This window comes from Rhea americana, unplaced genomic scaffold (genome assembly GCF_003343005.1).
Source record: "Rhea americana isolate MKP2758 unplaced genomic scaffold, rheAme1 scaffold_18, whole genome shotgun sequence".
In the NCBI taxonomy this organism is placed as follows: Eukaryota; Metazoa; Chordata; class Aves; order Rheiformes; family Rheidae; genus Rhea; species Rhea americana.
Genome location: NW_028185927.1, coordinates 5,447,309 through 5,465,709, shown reverse-complemented (window position 1 = coordinate 5,465,709; position 18,401 = coordinate 5,447,309). Strand labels below are relative to the sequence as shown.

The 18,401-nt window shown below is 38.6% G+C and overlaps 1 protein-coding gene across 9 annotated transcripts in view; it reads left to right on the top strand.

The window, feature by feature from the left end:
- Positions 1 to 6: 6 nt before the first annotated feature.
- RALGAPA1 (Ral GTPase activating protein catalytic subunit alpha 1) overlaps positions 7 to 18,401 on the top strand; it is a 130,082-nt gene continuing 111,687 nt past the window's right edge. For all 9 annotated transcript variants that reach the window (XM_085301705.1, XM_085301704.1, XM_085301699.1 and 6 more), the window contains exons 1-7: positions 7 to 267; positions 11,503 to 11,613; positions 12,147 to 12,196; positions 13,843 to 13,900; positions 14,439 to 14,482; positions 15,436 to 15,613; positions 16,360 to 16,475. In XM_085301705.1, the coding sequence (XP_085157831.1) occupies positions 162 to 267; positions 11,503 to 11,613; positions 12,147 to 12,196; positions 13,843 to 13,900; positions 14,439 to 14,482; positions 15,436 to 15,613; positions 16,360 to 16,475 (663 nt within the window). In that variant the 5' untranslated portion in view covers positions 7 to 161. The remainder of the gene's footprint in view (positions 268 to 11,502; positions 11,614 to 12,146; positions 12,197 to 13,842; positions 13,901 to 14,438; positions 14,483 to 15,435; positions 15,614 to 16,359; positions 16,476 to 18,401) is intronic.

The following is an 18,401-nucleotide window of genomic DNA, read 5'->3' as shown; positions in this document are numbered from 1 at the left end:
GTTGGCTCCGCGCCGCGTCCCTCCGCCCCCGCCGCATCGGAGTCGGAGGCGGCGCTGCCGCCGCCGCCGCGGGCTATGTAGGGGCCGCGGGCCGGGCGGATCCGGAGGCCGCTGCCCGCCTCTGGAGCGCGGCCGTCGGGGCCGGGCCCGGGCCCGGCGCGATGTTCTCCAAGAAGCCGCACGGGGACGTGCGGAAATCCACGCAGAAGGTGCTGGACACCCGCAAGGACCCGCTCACCCGCCTCAAGCACCTGCGCGTCCTCATCGGTGAGGCGGGGGGCGGCGGGCGGAGCCGGCGGCGCGGGTCGAGGGCGCAGCGCCGTCGGGGCGAGAAGCTGGTGCGTGTCGGGCCCCCCCCAAGCACTCCCTGCGGCGGCCCGGGCGCCGCCGAGGTGCTGCGGTTGGATGCCGGTGCGCACGGGTGGTGCCTGCGGCTGCCGACTCCATTTTCTGTAGGCAGCTGCGGGACTAACCGTGTTCGTGGAGGTCTCCAGGGCAGGGGCCGCCGCTGTTGCCTGGGGAGTTGGTCCAAGAGGGAGCACAAGCGCTTCGAGCACTGGCGTATTATTTGGGGGCATCTGTTCAGCCTGACCAGTGAGTTTTACGTTGTGGTGGCATGTAGTAATTAATGAGAAAATAGAGTTAACTAGTGGAAGATACTTGTGACCTGGACATACCTGTGAAAGCCAAACTCCTTGTCATCAGTTGTCCTTGAAAAAAGAAGTTCGCTTTGGAGTGTGTTTTGGGCCCTTAAATCCTGTAAGGGTGTGTGTTGCTTCTGACAGTTTGTCAATGCAGGAGCAGGGCTGGGTCAAGGGCAACCACGCTCCGGATTTAGAGCAGGGCGTTGACTCCTGCCCGAAATCTGGGGATGTTTAAGTGGATTGCCTGTGGACTAAAGCTAGATTCTTTCCTTTTRAAGAAGGTGGTTGTTGCTCCTTTTCTCTTACACTTGTGGTTGAAGGAACAGCTGTYCACACATGGCAGCATCTGTTGCTGCATGATATTGTTTCAAAAGCATGAATAATTATTATATTGTAAAAATTMAGAGTACTGTTTTATAGTTAAAATTCCAGAAACTTTAGTAGTCAAATGAATCCTCTTGCCTCCCTTAGAATCATAGAACTCTTCTTAACTACCTCTATGTGGCCTGTTGTGGCTTATGYTGATTTTTATTTATTTTTAGCTACTTCATCAGTTGAAGAAACTTCGTTTCTTTGTAAAACTTATTCCGAGTATAATTCCAAATTTAGGTTTGCTGGCTAAAGTGTATTCTATATCTCTAGTTTTGCTTTGGTCTGCAAAACACTGTATTGGTTTTAGTCTGTTCTATTCTGGGTTTGGTGTTACAGCCTTTTATTTGCAAGATTTACTTCAGCTTTGTTAATACTCAGGTGCTTTATTGAGCTATGAGCTCTATATCAGGCAAAAGGTTGTTATCTAATCTAAGGTTTCTGCTTACTGACTGTAGGACAGCCTAAATCTGCTGGGACATGTTTTCCTGTGACATTCATTCCTCTTTCCCTCGCACATGCGTATATCTCAGCTGCAGAAGCACAGCTCCCACATATACTTTCTTCAAGTTTGGGAGAATACAGTCCAGTATATGACTGTGCAAGCAGGGCAAGTTCCCGAGGTACAACACTGCTCTTCTGTATGTCTGTCTTGGAGCTATCTACCAGATTTTKTTGTTGTGCAGATATATCTTAGGTCCACAAGGTACAAAACCAAGATTTTTTGATTATTTTTGTTTTTTTCCTGGGTACTTCTGCACTTACCCCTGCTTTAATTCAAAAGAAATACATTGTGGATTTGGAGTCTGTCTTCTGCTGTGCTCATCTCTTTGCYTTACTCCTTAAATTTTGCTACTGCATAAACTGCCTTTCAAAGCATCATCTGTATGCCCTTTCTTCTCCAGCTGTTTATTGAACTAGTCTGCAGGACCAAACTAAAAAAACCATGTGCCTGTATTGGGTAGATTGCTGCCTGAGATGACTTTGCATGCAGACACTGTCCTGCAGCTTAAGCAATAAAGTGCTACATTTYCCCATTTTTTATTTATTTTATTTATTTTATTATGACCCTGTGTCAACTCTCCCACAGCATAATAATTGTCATGTTTCCATTTGCCCTGGGGAAGCCAAGCTGGCTRTTGCTAGCAGCCTGTCTAGAGGGAAAAACATGTCTGTTGAGCTGTATTCTACGTCTTTGTGAATGAAGACTGGCTTGTCTCGCTTATGTAGTTAGTATTTGCACACTGGAATGCAGAAGACCACCAAAAAAAAAATTCTCTGCTGCTTCACATTCAAGAAGTAGGAATAAGTTTCTTCTGTTCATAAGCTTGAGAACGTTTCATTAGACCTGCATGGTATATTGAACAGGAGTAAAAAAAAAATTTTGTTGGTGTTCTTTTTAGTCTTTAGCATGGTGATGATAAACCGTAGCATGTTCATGGATTCATGATTATTACTTTTAATTAGGATTATGGGGAAGGAGAGTAAGTACTGGTTCATCTTCCTGTTACTGAGGTATCCAAGATTCTTATGCTCTAGAAAGACATTACTAAAATAGTGAAGTAGTCTTGAAAAGAGAGAGAGTGCTCATGAATTGTAAGACTGCTTGTTGTCTGTTAGCCAAAGAGGAGAATTTTCAAATTTCATTATGATGAAAGATTGATACTTGGATCTTACAAGGCAGTTTCAAGACAGACATCATCTAAACATACTTAAGTTGGGGAGTAATGAGAGAGCATAATACTGTTGTTAGTCAGGACCAAAGAGACTGAGTAATTTCAGAGAACTTGATGAAGCTAGGTGAATGGATAGTAGAGAGACAGGTGACATTGAATTTTGACAAGTGAAAAGTAGTGCCCATTAGATGGATGTACTTAAATGTCTTTTACAAAATAATATAGTATGCAGTGAGTTGTGTCGTTCTTGGAAAAATACCTTTTCATTGGTGATAGCTCAGTTCAAATGTATGCTTAGTAAGCAGCTTCAGTCAATGCAAATTTGTCCAAATGCAAAAGGAATGTAGGAAATACCGTGTCTTCATAAATCAGTGGTGCACCATTATCATGAAATGTTATTGAAATTTTAGTAGTTCTACCACTGTTTTCAGCTTTGGGTTCAGAGACTTAAGATGGGAAGGACTGTGATGGGAATATAGCTTCRGTCTAAAAAGAAATTGAAAGCTTTAGAACTGCTTTCAGTAGGGGTACATGGTGAAAAATATGTAAGCATGCATGAAGAAGATSAGGAAGTAAAGTCTATTAAGGGGTACTAAACTCATGGTGCAGAAAGAGTTTTGGCTTGGGAAGCTTGTGAGCCACAGACTAGACTTTCAATTATTGGCATACTAGGAGAAATGCCTTTGTATTCTTTTTTTTTTTTTGAAACTCTGTACACACCTGCTGCTTACCACTTCAGTCCACTATCCTGTCTAGTATTTGGCCTTTCTTGTGATTTAGAAACCAAAGAAAATTGAGTGAAATTCAGGTGACTAATTTAGAATTGATGATTTGTTAAAGTAAATGTAATATATGACTAATTTATGCAAGTCACTAGCATAACTTCTTATAGCAAATCAAAACCGTCTAGGAGAAGACTGCCAAGTAGTACTGTAAAAGTTGTGACAAATACTAAGAAGAATTGGAAAGAGGTTGAAGTCTCTTGGGCCATAACAGTTTGTGAATAAGGATAATCTACCTTTTGGTGGTTTTGTACTGCAGTATTTTTTATTTTATTTTATTTTTTTGAAACAGCTGGTATTATCAGCTTTAAGAAAATTGACTCTGTTAAGGTGTATCATTGGTTTATTCTTGTGTGGAAGAAAGCTTTTCCATCCTTTTTTAGTTATGGCAGCTACTTCAAGTTTCATACAGTTTTCTGATGCTGTCTTTGTCAGCATGTGATTTTTGTCAAAYTTTTCTTTTGTTTTTATATGCTGTAAAAGCTGTAACAGTTTTATCTACTGTCGGTTACTTTGGTGGTTAGAGCACATCATCCTTGAGCAGGAATGTGGTGTGGGGTTCTCTTGCGCTCTGCGTGGAGGTGGCTCAGTCCTGGTGGAAGCGAAACGCTGCTGACAGCTACGGTTCATGCATGGGTGATCACTGAGGCCTCCCAGGAGGTGGAAGTGGAGGCCCATAGGGCGCCTCGTGGAATTAGGTCTTGCCTTCAGAATGAAGTCTACAATTTTCCAGAAAATAAACTTATTAGCAATCCCTAGAGTATTAGTAGCTAACTGTGATTTTTTTAAAAAAWTTTTAYTTATTTATTTATTTATTTATTTATTTATGGATTGTTCAGGAGAAAGAGCATGGAAAAACACTGTGTTGTTTTTATGATCAGTGTTACAGAATTTAATCAGGCTTCTGGATCAAAAAGGTATTTCTGTTATGTGTATATGCACGTGAACAATAACAACAATGCAATAAAGTTATAAGATTCTAAAGTTATAGTTTTTAAAAAGTTAATTCTGGTAATTCTTCAAGCATCAAGTGATGCTTAATTTGTTCTTTTGTTGAAACAATGGTTTGAGATCTTTTCAGATAACTAAGCTGAGGCAGCTGGGTGTCAGACCATTTTCCTAAGGTCATACCGTAACAATGTTGACTTGTTCTGCTGTTTTAGGTCTGATATCAGATATGTTGCTGCTACCTGCTGAATTTATATTTTCAATCAGAATTTGTAAATGGATATATTATTAAAAAAAAAGCTAGAAGTCATATAAGTCTTTAAGGGTTTCTGTGTAGTCTTACCATGTACAAGCAAAATTGAATGAGTAATTTTGTCTTAAGATTTAGTTTTAAGGCTGAACTTGTAATAGCTTGTTCCTTTTTGTAGGTTAGGAATCACAGGCCTCTCTCAATCCACCGTAAAGAAAAAAAAATTTCTAAGCGTTTAATTTTATTTGCATCTTATAGCTCAGAACTACGTTACTTGTGTTTCTGGTACCATGGAGAATGCTTGTAAAATGTAGTGCTAAGAGAACAGAATGTCTGAAGTACGTTGTTGTTTTTGTTTTGTTTTAATTCTCAGTGGTTGGTTGATGCTTGGGATCGTATGTAAGTAATCGCTGGAAGGGCAAAGTCAAACTATGTTGTACAGAATGAAGCGTTCTGTTTCGGACACCCACTGATRTTTAATATTAATCAAATGCTTAAACATAGACTGCGTTTGTCTGAAAAGAGTTTTAATTTAAGAAATCTATTTGACTGGCAGTCAGCCGTAATGCTTCAGCTTGCTGGCGTTCACTGGTGTTGCCCTTGAACATAGTTCATCATAGTACCACTGGTACTGTAATAAATGAAAATAAYATTCTAGTAGTAAAGGTGAAAGGGGGGTGACAGCTAGCTGCCAGGAATTCTCTATAAAGATAACTCTTCCGGATGTGCAAGCAGCATTATTTTTGGCAAGAGTTGTGTGRTTGTTTTTGTTTTGCATCTCCCCCACCTTTCCTGGTAGCGCAAACGGCTCTGCGTGTGTCACTGGTGTAATTCCTGCATTTGCCACAGGTTGAGTCCAGTTTAAGAAATCCACCTTGGTCTAGTATCAGTCTTGATTAAACTCTTTGGCTAAGTTGCACTTGACTTAAGAACACCAGCAACAGCCAGTACTGCTGGCCTGTGAGGGTAAGGGCTTGGATTAGATCAAAGCCTCCAACTACACGCTGCTCCGCTGCTTGGCTGCAAAGGGGTGGTCTCTGCGGCTTTGGCTTGTGGCAGCTGAGAAAGAAAAGGAACTATAGTATGGCAGTGTTTGAACTGGCTTAAGTAAAAGGTTGAGTTCTGGAACACGTGTGAGGTTTTTATTTAAAGGGTTTACTAGTGTCATAACTCTTCTGGAGTCTGTATGCAACCTGAARCGAAATGATTAGTTTGGCAAGCTGCCAGCTGCCTTTGCTCATTTCTTTGCAGCATTGGTGTTGAAATTTGGTAACTACTTGTGTGTAGATGATCGTTAGTGCTGTTAAAATGCTTACTCATTCATGATTTTTTTTCATAAGTTTGTCTCTAAAAGTTGCTGGTCACAGRAATTCAGACTTGTCTGATCCAACATTTAAGTCCATTAAAAGATTTCTTGAAGTATTTTTGGTACCCAAACCCTCAAGGTATGTTATTTCTTTGACAAAATCATATTTTTCCCCCTTTTTTCTTGCCCGCCCCCTAAATTTGAATTTTATAGGTTAAATAGTTGATAGTGATCTGAAGCAAAAGGAAAAATAAGGCTTGCTTAATAGGTTTGCATTTGCAGCACAGTATTTYTAGGCAATGTGGCTTGTTACCAGGCCTTTTTCATGGTATCAGCCTGTCAACTGTGCCAGAACATCCAGTAGATTCTGAACATTTTCTACTTACTCTTTCTAAATATGTCTTTATATCTGAGAGACTGTCCATACATAACTGACTTTCTGTACTGTTTTGCTGAAAAGCTGCAGTTACTCTTAACTCCACAAGGTAGAAAAATGAAAGTTGCTATTTTACTTGTGTGTTAACTTCATCTGGCAGGTGATCATCTAAATAGTATAGAAATATTTCCCTTACTAAATCAGCCCATATATGTAATTGATACTGAGGAGTTAGCTTATAATCATTTATAGTGTAATGTGTAGAAAATGGAATAAACAGGGAAGGAAGATAGTATATGTTGCAAATCAGAGCTCACTGAGCTCTTCCTCATGCACAGGGTCAGGGTTATATGTGTGGACTTGTAAGTGTTGCAGATTTTTACGCAATGATCACTTGCAAGCTTAAATATAAAGTAAAAGTCTGTATTGCTTCTATTCAGTATCTTACATCCAACTTGAGATCACTGTTTTAAACTGAGGTGGTACTTTTCTAATATGTAGCATTAAAGGGTATTCTTATTAAAACACTGAATGACTTGCGTGGATGCAAATTATTCTTAGTTAAGAAAGGATGGACTGATAACTGAACCATAGTAAACTGCTTGGTACATATGGATTTACTCTGTTTTACCAGAGAATTCTGCCATGTCCTTTGGGAAGAGACTTAGGACCGAAATGATCGGCCCTTGTAGGCACTTAAGTTTTGAGTAYTTTTTGAAGAACTTGAAAAGGATGTAAGCCTTCAAAGAGTTTTGAGYAAGTAACTTTTAAAAGAATTGTAAACTTGAAAATGTAGGAAGGTAGGTTTCTAAAAGTAATCACCTGAAAACATAGCAGTTACTAGGAAAGGTTACTTTTTTCCTTAGTCCTTCAGTGCTAGGGTCCGGGCTGTGGGAGGGGGAATAACAGAACTTCCAAGTATCAGTGGTTTAGAAGAAAATGATCTCCGGTTTATGTGGTAGTTGAATACTGTTGTAATGAGGTTCATACAAATAGCTTAGATAACTAAAAACTGGTTTGATTACATTTCACTCATCAAAATAGAAATGAAATCCAGAAGCTGAATAGAACTTCTATAATTAAAAAAGAAAAAAAAAGAAAAAAAGAAAAGCTAACTTACCTTCTTAGTTGTGGACCTAGAAAAAACAAAAGGCATTTCAGACAAGTTTTATGGAAGGAGAAAAGGACAGAGAAGCTGTGTAGTGTCTCTTTGTATTTATGGGCAACTTCCTCCTTTTTTWAAAAAAGGCACTACAGAACACAATTAAGCAGAGCTGGGACTTGTGCTACTTTTTCACTYGCAGAAAATTAGTAAGGAAAACCGAGCAATCAAAAATGCATGCTTGAAACATGTATGTATTGTCAAACGTAGTAAACTGCATTTTCTTGCCAAACAGTTTTTGTAAATGATACTGGAAATCTGAACTTTAGTGTTTTAGAGCTATTTTTGTACTTTGCAAGCTTTGTTCAGATATAGTAATACATGTTGTGTATTGGCCCTTTTTTCCTTCCTCTGTTCTGGGAAACTTTTCTAACTGTTTAAATTATGCCAGATCTATTTCTGAGCCTTTTCTTTTCCTCTCCGTTTGAGCATGGGTTTCCAAGAACACAAGGAATACTTTAGCCTGTGTTAGTTGCATGAAGAGGGAAGAAAAAGTTTTTTTTGTTTCGTTCTTTTGGTGTAAGCTAAGGAGGAAAGCCTGTTTCTATGTAATCCCACTGCATCCAAAAACAAGACAGCTTCTCCGCCCTTAAAGAGGCAGTAAGACTTTTTAAGTACTTAAAACAGACAAGTAACTTCCTGTAAATTCCCAGTTCAAGGTTGTGTGAAAAGGACGAATATAATCCTGTGGGGGAAGTGCTTTTTAACCCCTGTAGACAGCATTCATGATATTTCTGGGGCCTGAATTTTAAAAAAAGATTTTAAGAAATTGGGAGAACATAAAAAGACAAAAAAATGATTTAGGTTTGAAGAAAATGCTTTAAGATGAGAGAACTCAAGAGCTTTATTTTTTAGTTAACCAAAAAAATTGAGGTGAACTGACATGTATTAGAAATCCTTTCATTAGGAAAAAATACCAGATCCTGAGTTAATGAAGACGTAACAGCAGCATGTAGCTGGAAGCTAGTTAAAGAAATTCAAATGATGCATAAGTGATGCATTTTAACAGTGAAGCTTTTGATCAAAGAGAGCAGCAGTTTCTTCGTGAATGCCTCTATACAGTTCAGTATAGGGGTAGCTATGAAACTGGACAATATATAYAGGTGGTCAGATTAGATGATACCCGGGTCAAAATCTTTTAAGGTCTACATTACTGTTGTGCTGTACTACGTCTGCTCCCTTCCCACACGCCCCTTACTCCTCCTTTCTGTGGCTATTGGTCTGGAATGAATAACACGATCCAGATTTCCTTGACCAACACAAGGTTCCAGATTTGCAAACCGGCATCCTCGTGAATCACTAGAAGTGCCCTTAGCGATGGGCAGAACCTTTACTCTAGGTGGCAAACAGTCTTCCAAATACGCAACTGAGATGAAAAGCCATCTTTAAGCAACAGCAGAAATACCTGAAAAAATTACTTTGAAAAGTAACGAGAGGATAAAATTCTCATTAAATAAAATGGTCTGTTTTAGTTTGCTTCCCTCTGAAGTGGCAGAACTCTGCAAGATTCCAGTGGTCGTTAACTGTTTGCTTTGGATTCCAGGATCTTGCTCGTTCCATGCTAGCGGTTATGATCCCGGGTAGAAATCATGGGAAAGTGAATTTACTAGGAAAGTTCTGTAACTTAAATTTTTATGTATATATGTATGTATATATGTATGTATATATACACGTAAAATATGTATATTTATTTAACTTGCAGCCTATTCTTCTCAGCATCCCTTCAGAATGCAGCTCTAGCTTCTGATGTAGTCAGAAGGTAACGGTGACAATGCAGTTGTGCCAGTGCTTTTTGGAGGCACGTTGCCCTTTCTGAGGTGGTTGACACCACGTTGTACTTAAAATAACCCAAAACCCACTACAGGCCTCCAGAATAATTTGTTTCTTGGAAGTTCTCTGAAATTCCTTCTAGAACAGGATTGCAGAAATTCCTTCCAGAACAGGATTGCAGAAAAGCTGAAGACCATGAGGCTGCTTTACTATAGTGCCAGTCATACGTATGCAAATGCCACTACAATAATTATGTGGCGCAAATGAAAATTAGCTACTTGGTTGATTATTTAGGGGCTTAGTTTGTTTTCTGAAGAATCGAGGAGCAGTATCTCCAAAAATTAAAAATATTGTGTTAAGTTTGAGTCATTTTCTTTAAGGGCTTTGTTTTTGTTTGCCTGCCTTTAGAGTTTAGTTTCTCTATCTCTGGCAAAAGWAAAAATGCTTATTTCAGCATTGAAATGAAACACTTAACAGGCACACAAAGTGCATCGTTCTGGTGTGCTGATTAGCAGGGAAGTTGTTTAACTGCTGCTATTTCCCTTGGTGTTTGGAACTAGATTTTTCCACTCCTTCATGCAATAATCAGTAATTCTACTGCTTTTTTTTGGTGCAATTGCCATACAGTGATTGCATATATGGAGTGAAAGACTACCCTCTGCCACCTTCCTTTCTCCTGAAGCTCTCAATCATTTCTTTCTTTCTTTCTTCCTTCAACACTCCTATCYCCAAATCTATCAGTGTGCTTCCTGCAATATTCTCGTGTTCCCCAGTCTGGAATTCAGACAGAGTTCTGCCCTCGAGGTGCCTATAAAGGCTGGGTCTGTGTGGTAGTGACAGTTTTTGTGTACCTGCCTTAACCTCCTGCAAATCACTGTCTGGTTTGCTTAAAGCAGAATTGGTTTGGGGTTTTCTTTCTTTGATGTGTCATACTCTAAAGTACACCAGTTCAGTTCTTGATCTGTAAGCAGTGTAGTCGTCTCTGAAAAGTATAGCGCTGTTTTACTCAAGAGCACTCTTGCTCCACCACACTCTTGATAACAGAAGATAGAGCCAGAAATCTGTGATACTGCAGAAATTGAATGTGTATTATAAATGCTTCTATGCAAGACTTGTGATAAAATTCAAACGGCAATACAGTAGAACTGCATAATAAAAATAAATTGTAAGTTCACCATGCTTTTTTGGCCATTCTTTCAATTGATTGTTGCTTTTTATTTTACTATTTGTACATATTGTCATGTGAGATGATACAGATATGTCATTCAAGAAAAGATTTAGAAGTTATGATCAAGTAGAGAATTACGGAAGATGCATCCATAGTRAAAGATGCCTCAGTGTGCAGAGCTAATAAAGCTTAATGGTGATGGGTGCAAAGCACCTGACTACATGTTAGGTTACCTTGCCTTTCTTTTTTTTTCCACTTTTTTTTTTTTTTTTTTTAAAAAAAGGCTTTTAAAGTACTCTTTCTGAATTTCGTTGTGCTTCTCTATTTTTTGGTCCAGCTACTCTTTCTAATTCTATGCACACCCCATCTAGGAGTGTGGGAAAGGAGCCTTCTTGGGGTCCACAAGAAAGCACATCCTTTCTGTGCCTACACTGTTTTACCTCAGGCTGTCCCAGAGGTCCCAGCCTCTGATCTCCTGAGATGACCCMATGAAAGGAATACAGGGGACCGGTCCAGACTGGGAGGGAAAGTGCCTGTTTGGAGCTAAGAGGGAAGAGGAATGCTTGTTTCTCCACCCCAGCCTTTTCCTCTAAGGAGCAGAGGTGATGCTTTCTTAGCATCCTTCTCTCTGCCRTCTTGAGTAAGTTTAGCTGTGGCTAGTAATTACTGCTGGGCACAGTGATAGTCTTTTGTCATAGAGTTTGGGGGCAGAGGGGTTGCTAGCTTTATTTCTAGTCAGTTATCAAATAAAACAACTTTGATTTGTAAGTGGCGGTCCTGGTGGAACTCCGGTTTGTGACTGGCGTTTGTAGGCGTTACTGTCATGCTGTGAGCATGAAAGATGCTCTTTCCTGTCTTAAGTACTTACCTGGCCTGCTGTATTTAGTTTCATTAGCTTTAGTTTAAAAGAAGAAATCATTTTTATTGGTAAAGAACTTCATGAACTTTCTATATATTTTTTTTGAACATCTCTTTACTGCTGGATAATGGTATGCAAACTGTGGATGACTACATAATTGAAAGAAAAATAATATTTTATTCTGTTTTTCAGAGAATGCAGAATCAATAGATCTCAAACAGTTTTTCGACCTACATTTCTCACATATATATTATGTGTTCTTTGAAAACTTTGTGACTATTGAAGTAGGTCTTAAACAAAAAGGTAAGTATTTTAAATATAACACTCTTTCCCTCTCCTTCTCCCCCCAGTCCTTGTGCTTACATGTTAACGTGTAAGCATTCTGATTCTGTGATCAGAAATGATATCTTTAGGTGTGCAGGAATATGCGTAAGTGGCAACAGTGCAAATAAAGGCAAAGCAATTAGAAATGTGTGCTGAGGGGATGAGCAGGGAGAGTCTATTCTCTGCTGGTTATTTTTGCTCTTTAGCAAAATGAGGATTCTTAAGTTAGGCTTTTTGTGTTCTGCAGAATTATTGCAAGTTTTGCTTTGCAAGGTACTGTATAACTTAATCTTTGCCAGCTATTGATTCTATAATAGAAACAGTTGCGGTTTACAACTTTTCCAGTTTGTGTAACTAGAAAATGTATCCTTTTCTTTGAAAAGTGAGCATAAAATCACTCTTATGGTTGTAGAAGTGCACATAGTACACATCCAAGGATCTTTGTCAGTGATGTTTTAAATTCTGTTTTGGTAATGAAAATGTATCTTCTATTTATTTTTACTTACATCTAGGTCACAAGTCTCAGAGGGAAGAATTGGATTCTATTCTTTTTATTTTTGAGGTAAGGTAACTTGAATATTGCTGTATGAATTTTTAACTTTGAATTTAAGGGTTTATTTAATAATAATAGAACAACTACCCTAAAGTTGCATAGAAATATGCTTTATGTATAAATTCATTCATTTCTTTCGCATAGAGTTGAATGTGTTTTATATGAGAAGARGAAGAAAGAACTTTTGCAGAAAGATAGCTTAACTGGATTTTTTTTTTCCTGCTCCTAGAGATGGATCATAAGGATTTTCYTTTGTTTTTGTTATTTTCCCCCTGAATTGTGCACTTTGAAATTTTTACAAAAGTAATCTCCAATTATTATTTTTGATTGCATGTTATCCCTGATTTTCTCATAATAGTCAAAATCCTGCTGAAGAAATAGTTTTTGTATCTTTTTTACTGTTTTAATAAAGATCTGTTAATTGAAAATAGCATTATCCTTATCAAAAGTTAACTTTGACTTAGTTGAGGTGAGTTAAAAACTAATTGAATTAGATCAGACCATTTCTGAGCAGAGGAGATAGTTTAGTGGTAGCTTAGAACGTCRAGTGTTTCCTATGTGATGGAGGTTTCTAGCTGTGGAACCAGGATTGCGTTTCGGGAGCTCTCGCACCCCGAATTGAAATGGGTACAGAGTTCTGTCTGTGTGCAAGACAGCTTTTTTTAACCTGTGCAGTTGTTGAATTTGAATGTTAAAATACRCAGATTCATACTTCTGCACTTCCCAATTTTAAATATTCTTTAAAAGTTGCTGAATGGTTATCACACAGTTGAATACAAACTGGGGACTTCTTGAGTAAGGCACTGATGTAACGTACTGTAGGGTTAGCTGTTACAAGGGGAGTGAATSTGAAGAGATTGATTTGTTCACTGCTTTTTACATAAAGTGATACTAGGTGACCTGTGCTTTGGAAGCAATTGCACAAGCTTCTAGAGGGACAGGGAAGGTAATTCATTTGGCAAATTAGGCTGTTTACAATTTGCTGTTTAAAAATAACGACTATAGCATGTAATGTGACTAGAATAGCTTAAAAAAAACCCTGCTATGTAGCACCTCAACATGTATATATATATATGTAACGGCTTTTGCCACTAAATGTGCTGTGTTCCTTACGATGTGAAAGATTTTTGACGATTCTGAGTACGGACCATTATTGTGCCAGCTCTTTTCTTTATGGCTTTGCTGTAGCTCATTACCTCTGCTTTGAGAAGGCTAAAGTAAATGTTTGCCTATACCACAGTTGCAAGGTCACAGCTGAGTATCCTAGCTTCATAAGCCACTATAAAAGTGGAATTGACCTCATACAATCTTTTGTGAACCAGAGCAACTGAGATGGATATTCGTCTCAWTCCACCCGCTCTGCAGTAAGCAGTAATATCCAGCAGAGAGGCAGTGGAGCCAGATAAAATGCAGTACTGCAGTAACATTTTAAATCTCTGATGCAGGACTCTCCAGACAGTCTGTTAGAGCCTTTGGGCTTCTTAGCTTTAGGAGTGGGATTATCTTGAAAAGATGATAATGTTTCCAAGGAAACCAGTGTGGAAGTTTTTTGATTAACTCTTCAATTACCTGATCTGTGGGCTCTGTGAGAGTGCTGTTTAGCTTTCTGAATGTGGTATTTGCAGCACAGATCCCTGGGTTCTGTTTTTTTGTAGAAAATTTTGCAGCTTCTTCCAGAAAGGATTCATCAGAGGTGGCAATTTCATAGTATTGGTAAGTTGATTTTCTCTTCTCTCTCTCTCTCCTTTTTTTTTTTTTTTTCCTTTTTTTTTTTTTTTTTGGAGCACTAGGTTTGTACCTCTCATTTCCTTAACTGGCATAACAGGGGAAAAGGGCTTGCAAGTTAACAAAATAACTAGTTGAATAGTATGGGATGCTTTTTCTAAATAGACTAAAAACTGGGAATCTGGAAGTAGAACACTGGGAGGTCTGTGTTTGCAAAAGGAGCACATTGATATTAAAGGCATTAATCATTGACTTTATACTCACGCACGTGCACACACACTCACCCCTTCCAAAACGTCCTTGGGAAAAGATGTTATAGGTTACAAGGAAGCTGTGAAAGGTGACCTTATTTTTTTTTCTGTTTCTTCTGGCATTGAGAGTTGCCTGAGGATATCAAGTTCACCAAGAGTAAACTAGAGATTGCCAAGGACTTGTTTAAAAGATATTATCAAGTCTGACCGAGAACTCTGACATTTTACCTAATAAAGAAAAAAACAAAAACCAGTTACTTTTGTTTTCTTTTCAGGGTTGATTTTAAAGAAGCTTCTTCACACTGGAAATTCATTAAAGGTATAGGGAAAAGTTGCATGCTGCTTAATTTTGCCTAGAATATGTAAAAATATTAGGAAGAAAAGAAAAAGGAACATCAAGGTGTATTTTTATTGTGAAAGTACAGGAGTCAGAACCAGATCATGATCTTAATTGTTAGCTTTACTTCAGTAAAGCTACTCACAGTAGTAATACAATTATTCAGAGTGCTAAAATTAAGAATGTGCACAAGTATTTGAAGGATTTTGTTTTAAAGCAGTAATGAACCTTAACTATTTATTGTTGGGGCATGGAAACTGTGTGGGCTGGGGACTTGGATTGTCTTGGAAGTGGAAAATTATCCAGGGCAGAAACCACTACCTGTTGGTGAGTAGTGTGAGAACAGTTGATCTTGGAACAAAAGGCACTACCCAAGTACTCTCGGTTGTGTTGCAAGTAAGTTCTTTATACAACACCTACAGACTTTGCTAGTACTGAAGCAGTCCAGTGAGAGAGCCAGGAGAGGACTGCACTAGGGCTGTTTTGCCTTCCTTGAGAAGGGAGATGAAGAAAGAATAGAAAAAGAGAAAAGGAGTCCTGCTGTTGCAGAAAACTGTATTATTATAACTGACAGAGTCATTTAGCAATCTTATGATGTTCTTTGGACTTCATGAAAGATGCAGAGGGCATCTTACTCTGCTGTAGCTAAGCAAGTGACTAGACAACATGCTGATTTTCTTCCCCTTCTATTAGGGAATGACCTGTGAAAGAGATTGTGTAGGGCAAACATGAGTGTGAAGATGTCAGGGTTGTCCTTGCATTTCAGCAGGAGTAGCAGATGCAGTAGCTTGACTTTTCTGATTCCTGGTGGTCATACTGTCCATGTGTTCTCATCATTTCTACTTCTTGTCACCTTTTCCTCCTCCCACCAAGGCGAGTAGAAATATTTTTGTAAGTTATGGGCCAGGTTAACTTGTTGTGCTTTCTTTTCTAAGATACGTCGAGAAGGTGTGCGTCTCTTTCTCTTGTGGCTGCAAGCACTTCAAAATAACTGCAGTAAAGAACAATTATGGATGTTTTCTTGCTTAATTCCTGGATTTTCATCACCACAGTCTGAATGTGGCCCCCGAACACTAGATAATCTCATTAACCCTCCACTTAATGTTCAAGAAAGTAAGTAATTTAGTAACATTACTATGTTCTTTACATGTATCAATTTTCAGGACAGGCAAGGCAAGTTGAAATAACAAAGATAACATAAGTTGGTTCCCTGGGAGATTATGGAGCTATTGATGAATTTCTTGGCATTTCAGCTGATTGCTTATCTGTAAAATGCAGCAGTAAGTATAGGATTCTGTTTAGAGTCCTCATATATCTCTCTATAGCAGGAAAGGAGTAACAAATCTAGAAGAGGATTTAGGCAGCACAGAATTACAAAGTGCGAAGAGTGAAATGCAAACCGAACTGCAGAAATGAGAAGGAAAAAAAATACTAACTGGCTTCAGTGTGGAAGCGAAGTATAGAGCTAAAAACTTTATTGAATTGTAATTGGTCAACTGCTAAATGAAGAAAAGGGTGAAGGATATAAATAAAGGTTTGTCTGGCATTTGTGAAACATGAATGTGACACTGCATAAAGTTCAAAAGAAATGGCTAACACCCTTTATAAATATTGGGTCTTGGCAGGTAGATTCCCAAGGCTTGTTGAGAGAACTTAGTTACTCTTTGTATTCTTTCATATGTAAGAAATTACTTCTGTAGTATCTTATTAGCTAAAAATTTCCTAATTTTCAGGAATCTGTGTTTGTTTTGCCTTTAATTGTCTCTGATTACCCAAGTAAGTGTCCAGTGCTATAATTTGGGAGATACTTGAAAGAAACAGTATTAATGTAATTGTGGTGGTTGTTTGTTTTTCAACAGCCCAAGTGACTATAGAGGAAATCACTCCACTTGTTCCTCCACAATCAGGAGACAAAGGACAAGAGGATTTAACAAGCTACTTTTTAGAAGCACTTTTGAAATATATAGTAATTCAGGTATGTTCTATGGGTTACAAGCGAAAAAAAAGTAGAGAACAACTAACATTCTTTTGTCTGTTAAAGGAGAATAACTTACTACTAGCACTGGAAGCATATATTAAAACCTGTTGTGTTCACTGCTAGACATGCTGACATTTCTCCCACCCACACTACCATGTCCTTAACCTGTGGAAGGATCAAGTAGCCCTTCTTTATTGTGGGGGTTTCTTGGTGGTCAGGGACTCTACTTTTCAGTCTGAGGAAACTTCTAATTGAAGGCAATGAATCTGTGTGATACAGACTTATTAAAAAGTCCAGTGAAACACTTGCTGCCCTTTTCCCTTATACTTGGCTAGTTGGCAAAACCATATAGAAATAGGATGTCAGACCCAACAGTTTGTAAGACTAGGATGGCCAATGTGTCTGTGCTTAGAGTTATGTTTTACCTCTAACTATGTTTTTAGGATTACAAAGTTTAATCATAGAGCCCCTTCATTCTTTAAGAGAGAAGGCAAGGACATACCTTGGGCTACTGAAGGTCCTGATTAGTAGAGGTACTCCAGGGTGTGCTGAAAGAACAATACAGAAATGATGGCTTTCTAGCAAGACTTTTCTTAATCAACAAGATTTTTACTATCTAGATCGCGCGGGGCTGATGCCGTGACTTCTGTAGGTATCTTCCCGGTAATTCCAGAGATTTTGATTCTGGGAGGCTTATAAATTCAGACAGAATATAGTACACTATGCAGAAACAGTTTGGGATTATTGCTACACCTGAGCAAGTGAGCCCTCTCAAAACAGAAGCAATAGGAAGCACGGTATATACTTGCAATACTTCAGATCTGACAAGGCTTATAAGACTTAGGCATTGTTTGAAGGTAGCTGAACTGCTGGGATTATACTGGTTTTTTTGCAGTGCTACATGAACAGCAGGTAATAAATTCTGCAGAGCCAAAAATACTTAAAATGCAGATTATGGAGTTAAACAGTCCACAGAAAATGAAGACCTGAATATCTGGGCCACTGAGAGCACATTAGATTTTACTTATCCTATACTGTGTCCTTCCCCTTGCATCTTTACATTTCCATGATTTCCGTCAATACTTCAAATGTTTAGGACAGGAAATGACAAGAGGACCTATCAAAAGCCATGTGGCTAAATTATTACATCTTGTATTGTATTGTATTGTTTGCTGTCTAATTAGCACATGCTGCTTCTAAGCCTGCTCTGCTGTCATGCATCAAGCAAAATGCTTAGACGCATGACATGCTATAGGTGTTCCATGACGCTGCCTTCTGGGTCAAGTTTGTCCAGCAGAACCCATTCGGTCATTTGTCCGTAAGTTCTTCTGCATGCGTTTGCAGGTTGTGCTAAAGTGGCTGGACGGTGGCACAAATATGTCCTTCATAAACCAAATCATTTCATGGTCTCCCTTTATCTGCCTTATTCCAAAGTTGCAGAGTATGGTTGCAAGCTCATTTTGTTACTTTCAGCACTTTCTGGTTTGAAGAGAGGTTATCATACTTGTGATCTGTAGGGTAAGCTTAGTGATGACCGTTATCTTCAAAAAAAAACCGAAGCATCTTATGTTCTCGAAGATAACAGCTTTCTCTAGTAAATGCATATTACTACATTTRAATTCAGATAAGTGATTCAGACAAGTGTCATAGAATTTATTCTCTAGGTAGTAGAAGATCTCAGTTAAAGTCTCTTCAGGAGCATGGGTAATTTCAAACAGAATAGTCAGTTCTTTGATATTAAGTTCTGCTGAAAGAACTGTAGGTCATTAAATACTATGTATTAGGCATCCATTCTATTCGCTTCTTTTGATATAATTTTGGGGCATTAAAATTTGAAGAGAGATTCTATATGTATTTAAAAATATAAAAATCAATCTTCTGAGGTTAAGGTTGGTGCCCCTTTTCATTCTAAGGGCCCATTGG